The 18,819-nt window shown below is 37.2% G+C and overlaps 1 protein-coding gene across 1 annotated transcript; it reads left to right on the forward strand.

Annotated features, from left to right (window-relative positions):
* The first annotated feature begins 6,326 nt into the window (after window positions 1–6,326).
* Window positions 6,327–18,021, forward strand: LOC119649433 (odorant receptor 63a-like). Its single transcript, XM_038051583.1, has 10 exons — window positions 6,327–6,606; window positions 12,670–12,766; window positions 12,823–12,961; window positions 13,029–13,220; window positions 13,364–13,468; window positions 13,522–13,687; window positions 13,753–13,858; window positions 16,187–16,288; window positions 17,666–17,821; window positions 17,876–18,021. The coding sequence occupies exons 1-10, from the start codon at window positions 6,479–6,481 to the stop codon at window positions 17,924–17,926; spliced, it is 1,242 nt and encodes a 413-aa protein (XP_037907511.1). The 5' UTR covers window positions 6,327–6,478; the 3' UTR covers window positions 17,927–18,021.
* The last annotated feature ends 798 nt before the right edge of the window (window positions 18,022–18,819 follow it).

Below are 18,819 nucleotides of genomic sequence, written 5' to 3' on the forward strand. Positions count from 1 at the left end.
AGAGAAGTTGCTGCCCACGGTCTTCGTCGATTACAACGGTGCTATGCATCGTGAATTTTTATCAGAAGGCCAGATGATTACGTGAGGAAATACGTCAAAAACAAGGGGATTTGTTTGCAAAAAACTCATAAATTTTGCATTCCAATAATGAACTGTTGCACAATGCCATCATTATCCGCTAATTTCCAACAAAAGACACAATTAATACTATTCAACAAGCACCAAATTCACCGCATTTCTTTTATTCAAATGTGTGGAGGCTGATTCTGATCTGGCTGGCATATGGATCTGTGCTGGCATATGGGCGTTACAGTCGATGAAAATTACTTTGAAAAGAACAATATTGACTTAGATGAATAATCTTGTTTTTTGAAAATTCGGCATAAATTCCGTGAATTCTTGATCATGGTAGCATGTAGGGTAACTAGAATCGATTTTAAGAGATCTTAGAAATGCACGGAGATTCATAATGTGTGTATATGTATGGTTGGGGTCGTAGAGAGGAAATCCAGTCCTAGGTGAAAATTATGCAGAAAAGCGATGCCCGGGATGAAGACCGGGTTTGAGGTGAAAGTAATGCGGACCACCATTATCACTTCTATTGTAATTTTTTTTCCAGACCGCGGGAAAACTTCACGTTTGGGGAAAATCCCATTATAACACAATAATCGTGTTCTTTTTTCGTTGTGCTATTGAGGAATTGACATGTGATGATGACGTCATGCCGGTTGTAGAGTGTACGAAATTCTCAAAAAAACGCAAAGTTTCACTTCCTATATATTTTGTTAATAATACTTGGATTTTCTTCAAGCTTGACCAAATTGTGCACTATATTATCCCTTAGACCCGTGCCGTACTTCTGGGATGAACATAAGGGGGGCTGCCGGGTAAACTTGGAAATATGTTATTATTAACTTTATTTTCGAATAAATCGGGTGTGACAGGCAGACACACGGACAGACAGACAGACAGACGTGGTATGTCCTGATACGTCAGCAAGGACTACACCCACAGCGATCACCAGGCAATCTTCTTTGGGCTATGGGAAGAGTCACCGGGCATAAGACCATTATGCCCGAAACCGAGAAAGATGTCAGGCTGGTCCGCTAAAACTCTGGATAAGTAGACCTCTATAGAGGTGGGGTTAAACCAACCTAATAAACCAGGCGCCTCTACGGAAAGAGCTGCCGATGTGGCCCAATGCATCGCCAAAGTGTGTGATGCGTCCATGCCTAGGAGGTGCTCATTCCCCAGTGGAAGACCAAACTACTGGTGGAATACTTAACTGGCCAGCCTTCCATCAGCCTGTCATCAAGTCAGATGAGCGGCTCAAAGAGCGGTAGGCAGAATCGACGAAGGGCAAAAAGAGCGCACCTATAAGGAAGCCCGCAAAACCCTCAAGCTCGCCATCCAACAGAGCAAGAGGGTAAGCCTTAAGGAGCTCTGTTCGGAAGCGGACGTAAACCCGTGGAGGAGCGCCCATAGAATCGTGATGGGGCGATTCAGAGGCCGATCATCTCCGCAGATCACGTGCTCTTCACTCTTGGTAAAAATTATTATTATGGGTTCCATAAAGCCAGATCAACCATTGATGCCATCAAAATGGTTACTGGCTTGACCGAAAATGAAATCCACGGGAAGGAAAGTACTAGTAAATATTGCCTAGTAATGACCTTGGATGTGAGAAATGCATTCAATTCGGCCAATTGGAATCTAATAAGGGAATCTCTGGAGAAGATTGATACTCCCGCTTATCTTGCAGCTATTGTGAACAGCTATTTACAAGAACGGAGGCCTTGGTATGACGCCGATGCCGGACTTCAGGAGTACGTTGTCTCCGAGGGTGTCTCACAGGGCTCCGTACTGGTCCCACTGCTGTGGAAAATCATGTACAACGATGTACTTAATCTCCCCCTTCTGGAGGAAGCCACGGTGGTGGGCTACGGCGCGATAAAGCGTTGGTTGTGGTCGCAAAGCACCTCGAAGATGCTGAGTTATACTCATGCGAAGCGATCAGTGCTGTTAAGGATTGGCTAGAGAGTTCTGGTCTGACACTTGCGGAGGAAAAAACGGAAGCGGTCCTCATCACCAAGCGCCGTAAAAGAAATTTCGTCCGTATTCAAATTGGGAATCATATCATCACTTCTAAGCCTGCCATCAAATACTTGGGAGTGATGATGGACGGCAAGCTTAGCTATAAGCAACACGTGCAGTATGTTTATGGCAAAGCATGCATTGCAAGTATGGCCCTGGCAAGGATGATGCCGTACGTGGGGGAGTCACGGAATGCTTTCAGGTTGCTTATAGCTGATGCAGCATTCGTCATCTCTGGAATGATGCCCATTGACATCTTGACAGATGAGATGACGAATATATATAATGCGAAGTCTATCTCTCCTTGATCGCAGACGAAGAACGTCGAAAAGGAGAGATCTCTAAATAGATGGCAAGAGCGTTGGGAATGCTCGGGAAAGGGTTGGAGAGACTGCACGGTGAGATTAATTATAATTCTGCTCAGTTTCTCACGGGGCATGGAGGGTATCGCCAGTACCTCTTCAGGTTTCAACTAGATGCCTCACCCGATTGTCCAAACTGTGATGGAGTCACAGAGCACCCAGAGCATGTCTTCTTCCACTGTCCAAGGTTTGTGGAGGAAAGGAAGAACCTAGAGGAGACTCTAGGAGAGACGCTCGTACCAGAGAATCTGGTGCGAAGAATGTTAGCAGGCCAGGATGCGGTCAACTCCATGGTCGTATCCATCCAGCGCAAACTGAGAGAGGCAGAGGAGAATAGAAAAGCGCGGTTACGTACGCCGCGTAGAGACGAAAGGGGACGAAGCTAAAATGAGCTGACTCCGCCCCGTGATGTAATACCGTACGGTGGTTCCACGGGGTTTGGCGGGGGGTAGTCGGGGGTGGTTTTAGTGGATAAGAATCCCACACGGTGGCGTGTCCAGGCCAGTGTCTTTTGAAGATTTCCAACTCTTCAAAAAAAAAGACAGACGTAATAATCTCGGGCGAGCACACTGCTGACCACATTGCCTTCTACAGTGTACTGTAGTGTACCGTTACGGTCTTAAATGAAGTGTTCTAACACACTTGAAGGCCCTGATCCAATTGGATTGTTGCGCCAATGATTATTATTATTATAAAAATGACAAAAATTTGTGGGCGAACATTTCATCTCTATTCTTAAGCGTATAATATCTGGTGAAGTTGCACCTATTATGGATGATTACATGGCTACTCATCTTAGCATACGAATACGGAATGCTCCTTCAAACAAAAGTGACATCACTACGGTTATTAATGCGCTCAAGTGGAGCAAAATCGCTAGGAGTGGCGCTCCCCATGCAGAACTGTTCACCGCAGATCCAACTGTCTCTGTAGTGTTGTTTCTTCCAGTCACATTGACAACATCAATCGTTTAGGGCAGGCGTTTAGGGCAGTGTTCGGATTTTGGATCTCTGCTTCATCTGTTCTTTATAGATTTCAAGAAAGGTTTCGACAGCATGAATAGGGAATTTATCTAGAATGCCCTACGTAGGAATGGCTAATTAAGTTAGTGCAAATAGTAAAGATTCCAAGCTAATGTGGAATCAAAATATCCAAGAAGACTGCGATAGGTAAGATATGGGGGATTTTTCCATGGTACAGTGACTATGTACGTACAAAATCATAATAAAGCTAGCTAGCTTAAACTTTGTTAACAAAAGGAAGCTTCTAGCGAAGGCATAAAAAATCGGTCGCCTAAGTATTACTAGAGTGGTGTTATCTACGTTGATCATGGCACTCGAAACTATCCTAAATTTACCTACATTTACTTAGAAGTGAAATAGAAAACACCCAACGATAGTTATAGGCTTGATCCCATTGATGCGTGGAAAGGCGACCGGTTTTGTGTCCATCTGAAATTCTGCTTAGCATATGGTTTTCAAAACGGTCATTAGGAGCACATACTCTGCGGTAATCGTAGAAGAGAAGAGTAGACTTGAAAATCTTCATCGGTGGTCAAGCATGGAAGACGAGTCGAGTTGAGAGGTGTTTTCAGAAAAGCTAATTATGAAACTGGCTCGATCTTTCGGGAAAATGGTGATCATCTTCCAGGCGGAGATATATGTATGTAATTTTTTTAGCAGCAGAGGACTAGCTATGACAAAAATGGTGGGATCTCAAACCCGTAAACAGTTTTATTGATACAGAAGAACGTTACCATATCAATCCGGTTGGTGTGAAGCTGCCAGTAATTATTGCTGAAACTTGCTCGACACAGCAAAGCATTCGCTGATAATGAGGAGGCTAATAGGCTGACTTCCAAAAAGCCAGGCTTCAGAATGGTAGAATAAGAGCCCACATTTAACGTTAAGCCATTCATTGTTAAGTCTACTGTTTAGGGTGAAACTGCAATAATTCATGCAGCCAAATGTAGAAATTTAAATTTGTACCGAACCGAAAACTTTTATGAAAGAAGGCAGAGCTGTATTTTTATTGTTCATTAAAAGTGTAACATAAAGACTCTAGTAAGGCTTTTAACGGAACACTGTCCCTTAAATTACCATATAAAAAATGATTTGTTGGAGGAGGCGCCCCTTTATTTCTTATGCAACTGTCTGTCTCCTCGAAATTTAAATGAAATTTTTTTCAGTTATGTATGTCGTTTTTCCGGCATATTTTATAATGAAAGAAAAGGACAAATAATATTTTTTAAATTTTTATTCCTCATATACTGGCATTTCGAGGACTAGCTGCCCTATATGAGGTTTATGAGAAATAAAAACACATTATTGGTCATTTAAAAAATAAAATTTGTTTTTTTTTTCTATTATTTAAATGAAGGTACTGGAAAGTATCCCCGCACTTTCCTCCTCTGGAAACCTGAGTGCTGCGGCTCACCCCGCTAAAGTACCTAACCTTTGCAGAACGTTACCGAAGACAAACACTTCCCACAATATCTCTGGTATCTTTTTTGTTTTGGTTTCAATTGTGGTTTTTCTATAGGATATCGATTAAGCAGGACACAAGCATCTTGGGTCACTTGCAAATTCTTCTACTCATAATTTTGGAGGAAACCCGCAAAGGGAGATGATTCAATAGTCGGCTGTACCGTAAATGGAACCTCCTTTCCCAGTAAAGTTGACAAGTGATTCACACTCCCTGCAAAGCAATTGCAGAGGAATGTTAATTTGAGACGTATTTTCAAAGAATCGACAATAATAGTGTTTAAAAGTAGGTAAGATGTAAGATGATATTCGCTTTTCCTCACTATTTTGCCTGCATTTTTATCAGGAGTTGGATTCTACAGTTGAAACTGCCATTTGTGATAAACTTAGTGTTAGTGTGTCTGGATATTGAGTGGTTAGAGCATAAGGCTGTCATACGGAAGGTCGCGGTTCAAATCTCACCGGTGACAGTGGCATTTGTATCGTGACTTGACGTCGGTATTTCGGAGCCTAGGCACCATACAGTGGCAGCTTCTTGATTTTTTGCAGGGTTTTCGGTTGAGTAGTTTTTGAAAATGGGTCGGTTAAAGAAATGATAATTTTCGATAACTGTCAAAACTAAGATCGGCTGAGAAAAGTACAAACCGAGACCTTTCATTTGATACCCCACATGACTATATTTGGTGAAAAAAAATGTACACCCTCCGTTTGCATGTACCCCGGCTTAAATTCGACCTAAAATGATTTTGTGCAAATCTCTATAATCATCTCCGAGAAAAAAGCGAGTGCCAGACAAACAGTAATCGATTTTAATAAGGTTTTGTTTTGCACAAAATTTTAACAGAAAAGATTTCATTGTAGTTTCCTCTCTTAGGGAGGGAAAATAAATTCATTTCTCGAATAAAATCTGTTGGAGTAAGATCGAAATGTTTGAGCATTTTCAGTTTATTTAGGGAAAAAATGTATATAAAGAACAAATACTTCGAAGGATAATGCATATTTGCTAAATTAATATCTCAAAGTGTGCTTCATTTATGAATACGTTTATCATTATGTTGGCTATAATATCTGCTCGTTATGTGCATATTTGTGTATTCTGAGTAAAAATCCTCTTTTTTGAACCACTTTAATTGATTTTGTACGAATCCTGCAAGTGGATATTTATGATGATCATTTTCACGCAATAAGTCCCATACTTCGTATAAAAAAATGGTTCCCCCAGAATCAATAGCGTATCACCTTATATCTTTCACACATAGGCTGTAATTATTAGGTAGAATCACTTATCGGCTAATTATTACTTGTCACCTGGGAGGTAATATCAGGAATTTTTAAATTTTGGGCTGCTATAGGGCATCCAAAACGTTTATTCCAGGAGGTAGTTTCTGCATAGTTGATGACATGAGATAAAACTTTTCTTCATATAAAGCAAGCTGGCCATTTCGGCTTCGTCAGTGTTATCTAGAGAAATTTTTAGTTCACATCTAAACTATTTAAGTGAGTTGTGGAATAAGTGAAAAAGAAAATACTTTTTGAAAAATGCTATATGAAGATTTGGAAAAAATTCGAAAGAAAAATTTAGATCGAATGAAAATTGTTCGTAGAATAACTTACACGTGTGGAATAAATATTTCGGAGCCGAGTTTCTTTAAGAAATTTATAGTCATGTAAGCATATAAGTTAGCGGCGTAGTTAACGAACATGTTGTATGTACTATTTTTTATAATTCAGTAAAGTAAATAGAATATACAATAATACATATATTTTTGTTCAGTGTGTCAGTCGTCAGTTGATGTTTGGGATCGGAGGAAGTATCACACTTTTCAGTTAAGAAACAGGACGACGACTTACTGAGTAGATTTTGTTACCTATTCTTCATAGTCCCAGTATAAGTTTAAGAATATATTTTCTCGACTAACAGTCGTGCTCAGCTTTAACCCAATCACTGGGTAGTTTTACTAGGCAATTCATAGTAATTGCCTTGAGAACTTGATAGGTACTGGGCAGTGTTGTCAAACGAACTTTTGACTGGTTAAGAGAAACTATATCGCAACTATACAAACAAATTTGGTTGCAGCGAGTAATATTAGTTAACAAATTTTAACTTTTTGTTTCATCATAAATAAACTTCAAGATTAACGATAATGCACTTGGATTTTGGAGGTATTTTTACTGTAAGTGACCAAAACGCTTTGATATAAATTTGTCCTGGAATGATTGTTTATCTTGTTTCCCTTTGTATATTTTTCCAATATATTCTCTAGGTAAAGTTCAATAATAGTCGGAAGGCACATGCGGGTTCCATTTTCGCTGGAATCGTTTTCTCATTGAAGAAACGTCCTTGTGGAATCTGATTTTTCTTTTCAAATTGTACAACGTATTTAGCTTTACGATTTCCTTATAAGTTCTCAAATACATTTTTTAAAGTTTTCCATGCAGATGTGGTCATCTGATTTAAATTTGATCGTTTATAATTCGTCTCTTTTGTAGTCCCTCATGATACTATATTTTGCTGACGATAGTTCGCATATTTTCGTATATTTAGCTAACTCACAGCATTAGGAAGAGGTCGACATTTGTTTAAAGTGTATACGACGCGGATGCATGGATTATGCCTCTAAGGTTTAAAAAACAAACTAAATTAAACTACTTTGTTGCCTCGGTTCGTAGTCATGCTCCATTTTTGTAAAAAATGTCTTGATAGTGAATTAAAGGGTTATTCTTGCTTGATACTCTCAATCGTTTGTCTGATGAACTTGGATAGAGACCCCGATCGGTTTTGATATATTTGCCACACATCAAACTTTATTCTTGGGATTGCGGTAAAGTAATTTAAGTCAGCGCACGAGTTCTCTTGGGAAGTTGTCAAACGTCTTCTGTAAATCCCGGGATGCATTGTAGAAAAGGCAATGCTTGTCATGGTGTTCCTATATGAGTAAATGTGCAGCATAATTACGCCTGTAGTTTCACAGTTCCTGAGAAACCCGACTTAGTTCACGATAATTTGAAGGAAGTCAAAACTCTGCATGATATGGGATCATTCGTTTAATTTCTTCGTCGACATCGTTGGGGCTGACAGGTGGAATTGCTCCAAATGTGGGCAGTGCTTATGAAAGTAGTGGATGAACTTATTCTTCCCTTTCTGTCTGTTGGAGCTTGCTCGTTCGAAAAAGCGTTTGCAGGATTAAAAATTCTTTTTAAACACTGTTTAATATATCTTCTTAATATGTCCATCCAATGCTTCAAATTTTCGCTTAATACGCGACTGTCCCTGTCTAGGATAGAAGCAGCGCGTAGGGTGCTGCCTCAACTATGCCTTGCAAGCAACGTGTCCTGAAGCTGTTCGATATTAAATGTAATTATTAGCTTAAATATGTAAATTTTGGCTTCGTTTAAACCTTTGGTAGTGATATTGGTGTCCATTTTCGCCATTTTAAGCTTGCATATTAGACCATGGGCTGCTCCTAGAGAACTAAAGATTGAGAATTAAAATCAACAAGATGGGTGATGCGTACTGACTGAAAGGAAAGTACTTCAAACTTGATCGTAAACATAAAATGTTTTGTCAAGGATACACCCGAAAAACTGAGGGAAAATCTATTCTTAGACGTCCTCTAATTATTTAGTTTGAATTGTCTTGTTAAAATTTTTATGGAAACTCGTTTCATCCTAAAACCTATCTCAACGATAAATATGATATACTAATTAACCAATGGTTACAGTTAACAGAAAAGTGGTTGACCTTTTTGATACTTTTCTGCTAAAATGCGTGTGTTTTCCACCTTGTGCAAAATTAGGTGCATTATGCCTAAATTATACTAGCTCAGGCCAACGGACAATCTAACCGGTGCCGCGAATTGCGATTGCATTTTAAACGGCTCACCTAGGTTGTTTTTTTTAAAAGGTAGTTTGTGGGATTTAAGCAAAGGAATGGATGAAATATTTTGAAATTTTGAAGGTATATTCTAGATAAATAACGTGCGATCTCCAGAGCCTCCAAAAAAAATTCCTCCACTGCAGCAGTGATTGTGATTTTCATAGTCCGTGAAATAAAATAAAAATAGATAAATTCATTAATTTAGAAGGTATTGTCCATACAATGACCCACAATTATGAAAGAAAAAATAAAATTTTACAAAACGGCGGAGTTCTTTTTTTTTTAATTTAATTTTGCCCAAAATTTCGGTAGTTTTTGTCATGGCAAAATTAAATTTTCATCTAATCAAAAAATTGCAGGGCTTTTGTATGGACAGAGATATACCAAAGATGCTAAAAAAAAACAAGTCGATTGTAAGTTATCGATTTAGAATTGCAGTAAATTTGAAAAATGTAGTTTTGAAAAAAAATACGATTAAAAATAAAAGTACTGATTGTACATTGTACATTGTTGTAAATCGATAAACATAATAAACAATGTATGAAAAATTGCTCGCATTATTAACTTCCCATACATATCTGTAAATGTGGTTCCTAATACTCTTATGATTATTTACAAAGCCCGTATAGCCCGAGCAATAAGTTATAACGTAAACACTATCTGAGAAAAAATCTTGAAATTTTATGTTATTTTTAAGGGAATAAACTAGCAAAAAATGTAAAAGAAAAAAATTCAATTTTCTGAAATTTTTTACACTAGTTGTGCCTCTTAACATAAGGGATCTGTGAATTTTTTGAAGTGACCGTTTAAGAACAGCTGCTATTCTGGCGATCGGTCGTTTATTTGGCGGATAATAAAAGGCAGCTTCGGAAGATGACACGGATTGTGTTAGATTGTGTAGGCATTAATTTGATAAAAGATGAAAATCGTGCAACCTCAGGAAGTCTTTTTAGCATTGGGTTGGTGCAAAATGTTTCCTGGGTATCATTCGTGTAGTCGAAGAGTCTTTATATCGATTGCGTTGAAGGTTGACAGATTTCCTGAAATAACTGTGTTCGCGGGGGTGGTGAGCTGTTCCAGGCTTGAAAAAGTGACTACTATTAGCGAAAATCGTTTAATGCGATCAAGGAGGCGATTTGGTGCGATAATTGATAGAATGAAATGTAACCAGGTCGTGTAGACGGAAAATAGTAACGGAGGTATAAGCAAGTCGAGTTACCGGAAGCTGGGTGTTTCAAGTATAAAGCTCTTGTGTTCGTCTTCTATTCGTTCACAGCTAAGAAAGCACAATATTTCTTCGTATTTTGCCAAACTCCAAGACACATATATGTACATACATATCAAAAACATAAATATTGTGTTCATTCTAAATAAACGAACATTACCTATTCCCACATGCCGATGAATACATATACATATATGTACGGATCATTTCCACTTTACCCCGCAGCCAAAAGCATATATATGTGTACGTATATTAAAAGCCGCTGGTACCACCGTACGCAAATGTCTATCATATTGGTTACAACCAGTAAGCTGCAATAAATTTACCTGAAATGCACAATTTTGCGTTTAGAATTTTGTCTTATTAATATTATCATCTATTCTGATGCTAAATTTTGCACTTCTAGGATGAATATGTACTACTATTAACTTCATTTGAGCAGATATCGAAACGGGGTGTATTTTGAGGCCTAGACTTATATAGATGTATCATTGTGACTTTTTCAGATTTCTCGGTTGGATAGGTTCTGAGAAGGAGACCCTATCTTGAGAAGATCTTGAGAAAACAACGTATTGGCGTTTTCTTTCATAACCCACTGATGAAGGTAGCATGTTGCTATTGAAATATACATTTGGGACAATAAATCACTCACGAACTTAAAATGAATAATTTTGGTTTTTCTAAAAAAAACAGTCAGTGCAAATAAGCCGGCTCCACTTCGTACTGTTTTTGAAGTATTAACCGATAACGATTTATCCAAACCTTGCTTGAGAAAACATATTGAAAATAACAATGGTCATTCCCAAACAAACGTTTGTGAAGTTGTCAAATTGAGTGTGCATATTTTACTAGTCAGTTATAACGGCTGCATTGAAGGAAGCCCGTTTGTCCGAAAAAAGGAGAGCTGCAAGTTGAAGAGTAGCATTTTTCTAAACTGCAGACAGTTAATCCCAAGATTGGTTCTACCGATTTTAATAAAATCAAAATTTAAGTTATTAAGTTATCTAAAAGAAAAACTATGTGTGAAAAGTTGGAATATAGTCCCCTTTCATATATAGTTTTTCAGATTAGGCAATAATTTGACTGTGTAAATTTAATTTGGAAAAATATTAATTTTATTTTAAATCTGGTTTAGAAAGCCGTTAAATTGATTTGTAAATTTGTCGATTTCATCTGAAATGCCATTAGAGGGAAAAATGGTATAAATGGAGTAACCATTGGCAAATCAACAATTGACAATGGAACGGAAACTAAGCATAACGCTATAGTTAGGTTCGTTCGAAGCCGATCAAATTGACGAATAGCGAAATATTCAATCAAGATAGAAATAAGCTACCGATATGTCGGCAAGATGTCAAGAAACACCACCAAAAATAGTTTATATAGATGAATGTAGTGATTACAATTCCAATCGTTCAAGGGAGAAATGTAACTCTGGTTGCAGTCATGACGAACGACAAAGTTGTCCATAGAATATTTTGACGCAATCAACCTGTAATTAAGTGAAATTTTGCATATTTTCACGGGATTTGGTGTCGAAATTGGATTCGCCATCATTCATCATAGTGGACAACGCAAAATTCACAAAGGCGACGAAGCCAAGGGGATATTGAACTAAATTTTACGTTTTTACCTCCACATTCCCCTATGATGAATTTGATTGGGAAGGTATTGTCAAGAGATCTGTCCGACAATTTGATTTGAAAAAATATCGATGTGACTCGGAAAATTATTAATTTGATTTGGAAAATGTTAATTAGATTTAGACAAATGTTAATTTGATTTGGTGAAATGTTAATTTGATCTGGAAAAATATTATTATATTAATTTGGGAAATCATTCATTTTACCTGGAATATCGTTAATTCGAGTTTTTCAGTATTCCAGTTCTTGATTGAATGAAGTATTTCAATTGAGTAAACACCGGCCTTGCAGAAGTCAAGAATGATGCATGAAATGTGATTGCTAGGAGTTGAAAGTGAAATTTTTTCTCACCGAATATAATCAAATGAAAAATCTTTGATGCAAAAGCGAAGGAGTCGTGGGTTCGAAAAAACTAACTGCTTTGAGGATCCGTTCTCAAGCTGAATATCTGAAAAAAATCTATCTAGGCCTCAAAATACTCTTCGTATCGATACCTATTTAAATAAAGTTAATAATAAGATATTACCTTGTTTCTTATTAGTATATTTTTTGAAATTGACTAGAAACCACCCTTAAGTTTATTCTAGAATCATCAAGATTTAAGGTAGTGTAGGCTATACCATAGACCATGCGGATTGTCGTTCTCAAACTGCTGCGTACTTTACAAACAAAAGGTAGAAGGTGAAGTTGAGGACAGAGTAGGAGGTGAATCAAGAAACAGAAATGAAAAGCCAAAGTGAAGTTTAGTTTAGGCAAGAATTGTTAAGATCAAATGTATAGGAAGTAGATGTAAAGAAATTTAAGATTCAGACTCTCATTGGATTACTTGTGTGATATTATCCGCTCCTGAATAGATGTGCTTCTCACATATACAACTTCGAAACAAATTTTATGTTCCAGCTTTTGGTTAATTCGGTGTTTATTTATTTTAAAGTTTATATATGCGAATATTTAAAGGATATTAACCTATTGTTATTTCTGCTAGACATGCATTCGTTGTGATATTCATGTCCTTACTTTCTATTTATGGCCACATCGCTTATATTTCTGAACATTTTACAAGCGTTTTCATGATAAGTCAGGTAAATCGCTCAGTTATGTTGCAAATCGTATTCAATAAGAAATTTTTACTTTTTAGAGCTTGTGCACATGTTTGCAAACGCTAATTTCAATAATAAAATTGTTTCTGTGGGTGTTTATGGAGAGACGTTTTTACAAATTGGTCAAGGCGACAGTCGATTGCGAACTTTTTAATGAAGTGAAAATGCTCGATATAAGTAAGCATTTTATTATTTTTTTTTCATTTAAACACTTAACTGACTTTCAACCACGGTTTTGTTTTAGACGTTACGATAACGAAGACTCTGAGAGAGAAAACTAAAAAAATAATTGAAGACTGTTGGAAGAGGGCACAATTTCAAATACGATATTACGTGGTTTCTTGCATCGCTATAATCAGTTTCTATTTTTTGAACGCTCTTGCTATTAACACCTATCACAGCATCAAAGGCAATACTAACCACACTAAATTGTTTGGTAAATTTGATTTATGTCGAACCCTTTAATTGCTGAGGATTTAAATCAAAATATCTTTTTCTATGAGTACTACTTTAGTGAATTATTTCTGGCTAACCAATGGAATTTAGGGAAATCATTTTTTTTTATTTCCTCATTTTAAGCATTTTCAACTTATTACCCTGGATGGGAGGAGGCAAGACAACATTTTCCGCTTTATCCCTTCTTTACAATACTGGACGGATATGCAGATTTCGCTGCAGGAATGGGTAAGCGTTGGTAACTTCAAGTTTCTTCATGGAGTTTTTAATTTGTTTTATAGTTGCAGCCACTTTTGATGGGTACTATGTTTTTCTCACGTTCCATGCGGTCGCATTGTTCAAAACATTGAAAGAAATGATTATATTTTCAAGCACAAATAGAGTCCCAAAAGGTGAAAAGATGTTATACATACGAGAATGCGTTTACCATTACAACAGGTGCATAAGGTATGTATAGAGTAAGGTTGATCTGTTTTTGGGGAACGAATAAAAGTTGCATTTGTGGTCCTCAGATTTTGTGATGAAATAAATGATATGTACGCAATCGTCAACCTTTCCCAGCTATTGATAAGCCTCGTTGTTCTTGGTGTTGTTCTATTTCAAGCAAGTATTGGATTGGTGAGTAGTCATCTAACTAAACTGTTTTATTTGCAGAATTCGATTTTGAATCAGAACTGCTTTCAAAGGAAGTTTATTATTGTAAAGTGTTGTGAGTAGCGCAATAAAAGTCAACCAATGTGTGAATCAGACTCGAAGTATTCGTACGTGAGGGGTATATGAACAAAAAAAAATCAAAAACGAATATAATACACTTGAAAAATAATTTTTCTATCAACTTTGGCGGTTTTGTGTAAAAAACAATGAAGGGTTCTAATACACTTAACATATTGTGTTGTTCGTATTTATTGTCTGAATGTTCATCTGTCTTTTAAAGGTTATGTTTGCAAAACAAAACCTTATTAAAATCGGTTCAATGTCTGTCTGTCTGTCTGCCACTTGCACTTTTCTCAGAAACGGCCCTACCGATTGACACGAAATTTGATGAGACGGTGGCAACTGTGAACGCCCAGACATGCAGTGAGTGATATCCATCTACGTTGAGATTTAGGGGGAGGGGGAGTCCCCATACATGTAAAAGGGGGTGTAAATTTTTTTTTCACCGAATTTAGTCATGTGGGGTATCAAATGAAAGGTCTCGATTAGTACCTTTCGAAGTTGGGGTTAGTTTTGAGATTTTTTAAAAAGGCAGGGAGTGGAAGGGGTGGAAATTGTTGATCTCTTTAACGGAAGCATTCTCAGAAACTACCCAACCGAAAAATCTGAAAAAAATCATGAAGCTACTAATACTCTTCATATCGATATCTGTTCAAATTAAGTTAATAATAGCTTATTACCATATTTTTGGGGAAATTGAGTAAAACCTCCTTAAATTTATACCAGTAGTAGTATAAAATATAATATGAACCATATTATCCCCAAGTTTGATAAAAATCACACTATTAGTAACAAAGTTACAGTAGCTCAAAGTTGACTTTACCCTATAAATTTATTGCAACTCAATATCAATATCACACTAAAGTGGGTAGTCAGACATGCTAAATGCATATACATAACGGGCTACGTACAAATGTAATAGTTCCATACTCAAATATACTCACAGAAGAAGCAAACAAAACCTTCCATACCTGAAGCGCCAGCTTCCGATTTCCCGACTTGTTTTTTAATGGATATGGGAAGCTTTAAAACTGCCGTTGGCTCCTGTCGGATGGTTATGTGGCATTATCACCAACCAGGACCTTCTTGTTACACTCTCCTTCTTCTAAAATTCTTATGGATTGCGTTTTGCCGATAGCAGTCTAATGTGAACTTCAGCCATTGAAATAATACATGCTCTGTCCTCCCACCTTCAATAGTGTTCGGGGATTCTGGACAATATGCTGAATTGAAAAGCAGCATTAGATCGAGACCGAAACATCTTGGAATATCCCATTCAGTACTATGTGTTCGGCGACATTTTTCCGAGTCGTCCCATCTCTGTTGCAACTCAGCAATAATTTCACTCCGTATGAACTAACACCCGCGGGCAGCAGATTCTCCGACGGTATACACCCGATCTTAAAGGCAGTGTCTTTTTTTGTCAGAATATCAATGCTGTTACGCAGGCCGCTTTGCTGGATACTTTTCGGTAAACCCAACATGTTCGGAATGTAATCAGGTGACATGCACTTTCCATTTTTTTTCTATTTACTCTCTTTTTTAGTGCATTTAGTGCATACTCTATGATAATAGGGCTGCATGTAGTAGGGTCGCGTTAAGCCCCCTTGATGGGGCGACGATTCGGGCTTACACTACCTATATTTATTAACGCTTTCACGTTCAGTGCTCTAGTGTTATATGCCTTGCTTACGTACCTAACGTCTGAATTTGCGAGTGCAGACTCGGAATATATGGTTTGGATTCCAACTTCAATTTCTATAGGTGTATACTTTCTCTACTTGGTGGTAAGTGCTACGTCTAGCTTAAGTTCTGTGAAAATCATTCAACCAGGACATAATTTCATAAACTCGACCAGTAGCTTCCTCCAAACTACAATTTCTAATTTTTCAACTTACCCCTATGCTTTGTACTGATGAAGGGGGTAAGTTGCTCCCGTAATATATATCTACATTGAAAAACAGAAATTGTAGTTTGGAGGAAGCTACTGGTCTGTTACTTTCGCCAAGCCCTGTTAACGAATTGTCTGTTTAGCTTACGCAGAATTTCAGGGTATATGTGAGATTGAGACGAAATTTGGTAGAAAAGTTGAAATTATAAGCCTATGTATGAACGCAAGGACTCTTACTAGTTGCACCCTATTCGACTGAGGTCATATGTTGGTGATATACTGTTATAAAGTTATTTTCCTACTATATTTTAATTATAATGTATAATGTTTTTTTTTCATAGGAAAACGACCCAAAAATGTTTGTCAATATGGTTCTATATATATCAGCTGCAGGCTATGAGCTAGTGATTTATTGCTTCGATGGACAAAATATTACATCAGAGGTAGGACTGATGCAAAATTTTCAATAAACAGAGTAGTTAATCCATACTATGTTAAGTGTGTCACGTTCATATATAAATCCTAACCAACATACATGAACATCTCAATGATTTTGTAGCGTTTCGTAGCCTCTAGTAAAAAAAGGAGTAAGCACTTTTAATGATCACATTTTTGATTGAATAGACTGTAATATTTTTGAAGGAGGAACTACTTTCAGTCTAATTTCGTTAATAATGTAGTGTACAAACTTGCTGGCTGCAAGAGAAGTTTAGACAGAGATGAAGGAAATAATCGAATTCGCCACAGGTAAAGGCTATTAAGATGATTGGAAAGGTCGAAGTACCATCCAGAGTTAACTTTTGCCAACAAATAGGAATCTCTGAGATTTTAAACCAAAGTAATGTTATTTGGGGTGGACGCATCGAGCTCCCGCCTTTAATGCCAGGAAGGGGTGAATCAAATAACAGAGTTGATTTGTGTGGTATTAGAGACTCCTGAAAACCTGAATTACCACAGATTGAGCTTCCCTTTGACGCCTTTTCGAGACTGATGATCTACCACTCATTAAACAGTACCTTAGTCTGCTTCGAGGGGGAAATGAACAAGCACATCCTAGACTAAAAAAACTAGCAAGAGATCGGATAAATCCAGTGGGTCAAAATTGTCTTTTCGAGTGTCTTTCCATCTTTTTCTGTTAAGCGTTGATGAAAGTGAGAATGTTTCATTTTCTATTCCGTAGCATTTATAGTTAATTGTAAAACAGATCTTTTGAGGAAGAATGAAAAAAAATAGATGGACAATTCTTCATACAATAGCCTCGAAATTGAGATCGCCATGAAAAATTGTTTCATTTTGTCTAGTACACAATTGAGTTTTTAGTCATAGAGGCCGACAGCGACAGAGAAAAATAAATTTTCAGGCCAACAAGTCGATAAAACTGGAGGCTGGATGCTCAAGTATGAAAGGATAAATGCTTAGGTATGAAAGGCTATTTGATAGATTACAGCGAAAATTCTAGTGCAAGAGATTTGGCAGTCCGGAATTGGTTGGTACTGTTTGGTTCTTCAGATCGACACCTCGCCTCGACTAGGACTGCAAAGCATCTAAAGTATCTCAAGCTCAACGAAGCCGAGCTCTTATGTTCGCCCAAGGTCATAAAAGGCATCAATATCTTAGTAATGAGGACAGAGTGGGAAAATTGATTTAGTTAGATGTATTTAGAGAATAGAAAATAGTAAATAAGATAATGAATTTTGCAGTGAATAATGTGACCTAATTGTGACATGATATTAAATAAGTAACACGCTATATGTTTTAATATGTAGAACCTTACTAATGAAACGTGATTATGAATAATTTGTTCTATTCCTTTGATCTAGACCGAAAATATATGCGATGCATGGTATTCTAGTAATTGGTATGACGAATCGAGAGAGTTTAAATCAATCATTTACATGATGATGATGAGGACTAGGAAGCCTTACCATATTTCCGCTTTAGGTTTCACGACTATGTCACGGCCTACTTTTTTGGGGGTAAATATAAGCCGAATAGTATTTGATAATTTAATCGTATTTAACTTTTTCTAGATTGCAAAAACTAGTGGATCATACTTCATGCTTCTAAGGAATGTTGCCTGAGCGAAGTAAGGGTCGTTTAAATAGTGCATACTTGTATTTCGTTTTTGGGATTTATCTGTGTGCACAAATGCACCACGCTAAATAAAATGCTATATACTCACAATCTCATTAAAAGCCACCTCAATAATGGCAATGAAATGTTTCGAATGTTTTAATTTTTATAAGTTTTTATAATTGCGAAACGCGACAGAGCTATTCATGATATGGTATTGAACATAGATATAGATGGAGAAGAAGGTTCACAATCAACAGCAACATTGAGACCCACTTCAAAAAGTTTTAACGAAGACCTATTTGATACCCAATAACATCCTATCTGCGCGGAATCAACGTCATCATTTTTATATATTATCTTGAAAAAAGGAACAAACATTTCAAGATAATAATACGCATATACCTTTGATAGTAGTGACAAACACGATCCAGATGAACCGGGTTAGAGGCTAAAAAACGGATGATGTCCGTTACATCGTATATATTAGTGGAATATAATGGACAAAATACCATTCGTGTTGATCACGGTAAACTGAAAGGGTAGAACTATCCCTAAAATAATAAGAAATGGCGAAATTACCCGTCCAGGTTTTCCTAAATTATCAGCTCCATATATAACCAAACGGTCGTGATATTGGTCATAAATTTCGTCGTTATGTAGACTACGGAATCCCACACATTCCCGAACTAAACTAGCTCAGAGACGTGCAACTGGTTGTCGACGCAACACTTCATTCTGCATGCATTCTTTGCGGGCGGACCTTTCTTCCAATTTCGTTATTTTTTGGGATAACTTTGCTCTTTTAGTTGACTTTGGTCAATTCATATGGTCTTTGTTTACGTCGCAATCTCATGAGTCATTAGAAATCCGTTGAAGTAATGATGACGTTATGTTTTCC

Source organism: Hermetia illucens, chromosome 2 (genome assembly GCF_905115235.1).
Source record: "Hermetia illucens chromosome 2, iHerIll2.2.curated.20191125, whole genome shotgun sequence".
Taxonomy (NCBI): Eukaryota; Metazoa; Arthropoda; class Insecta; order Diptera; family Stratiomyidae; genus Hermetia; species Hermetia illucens.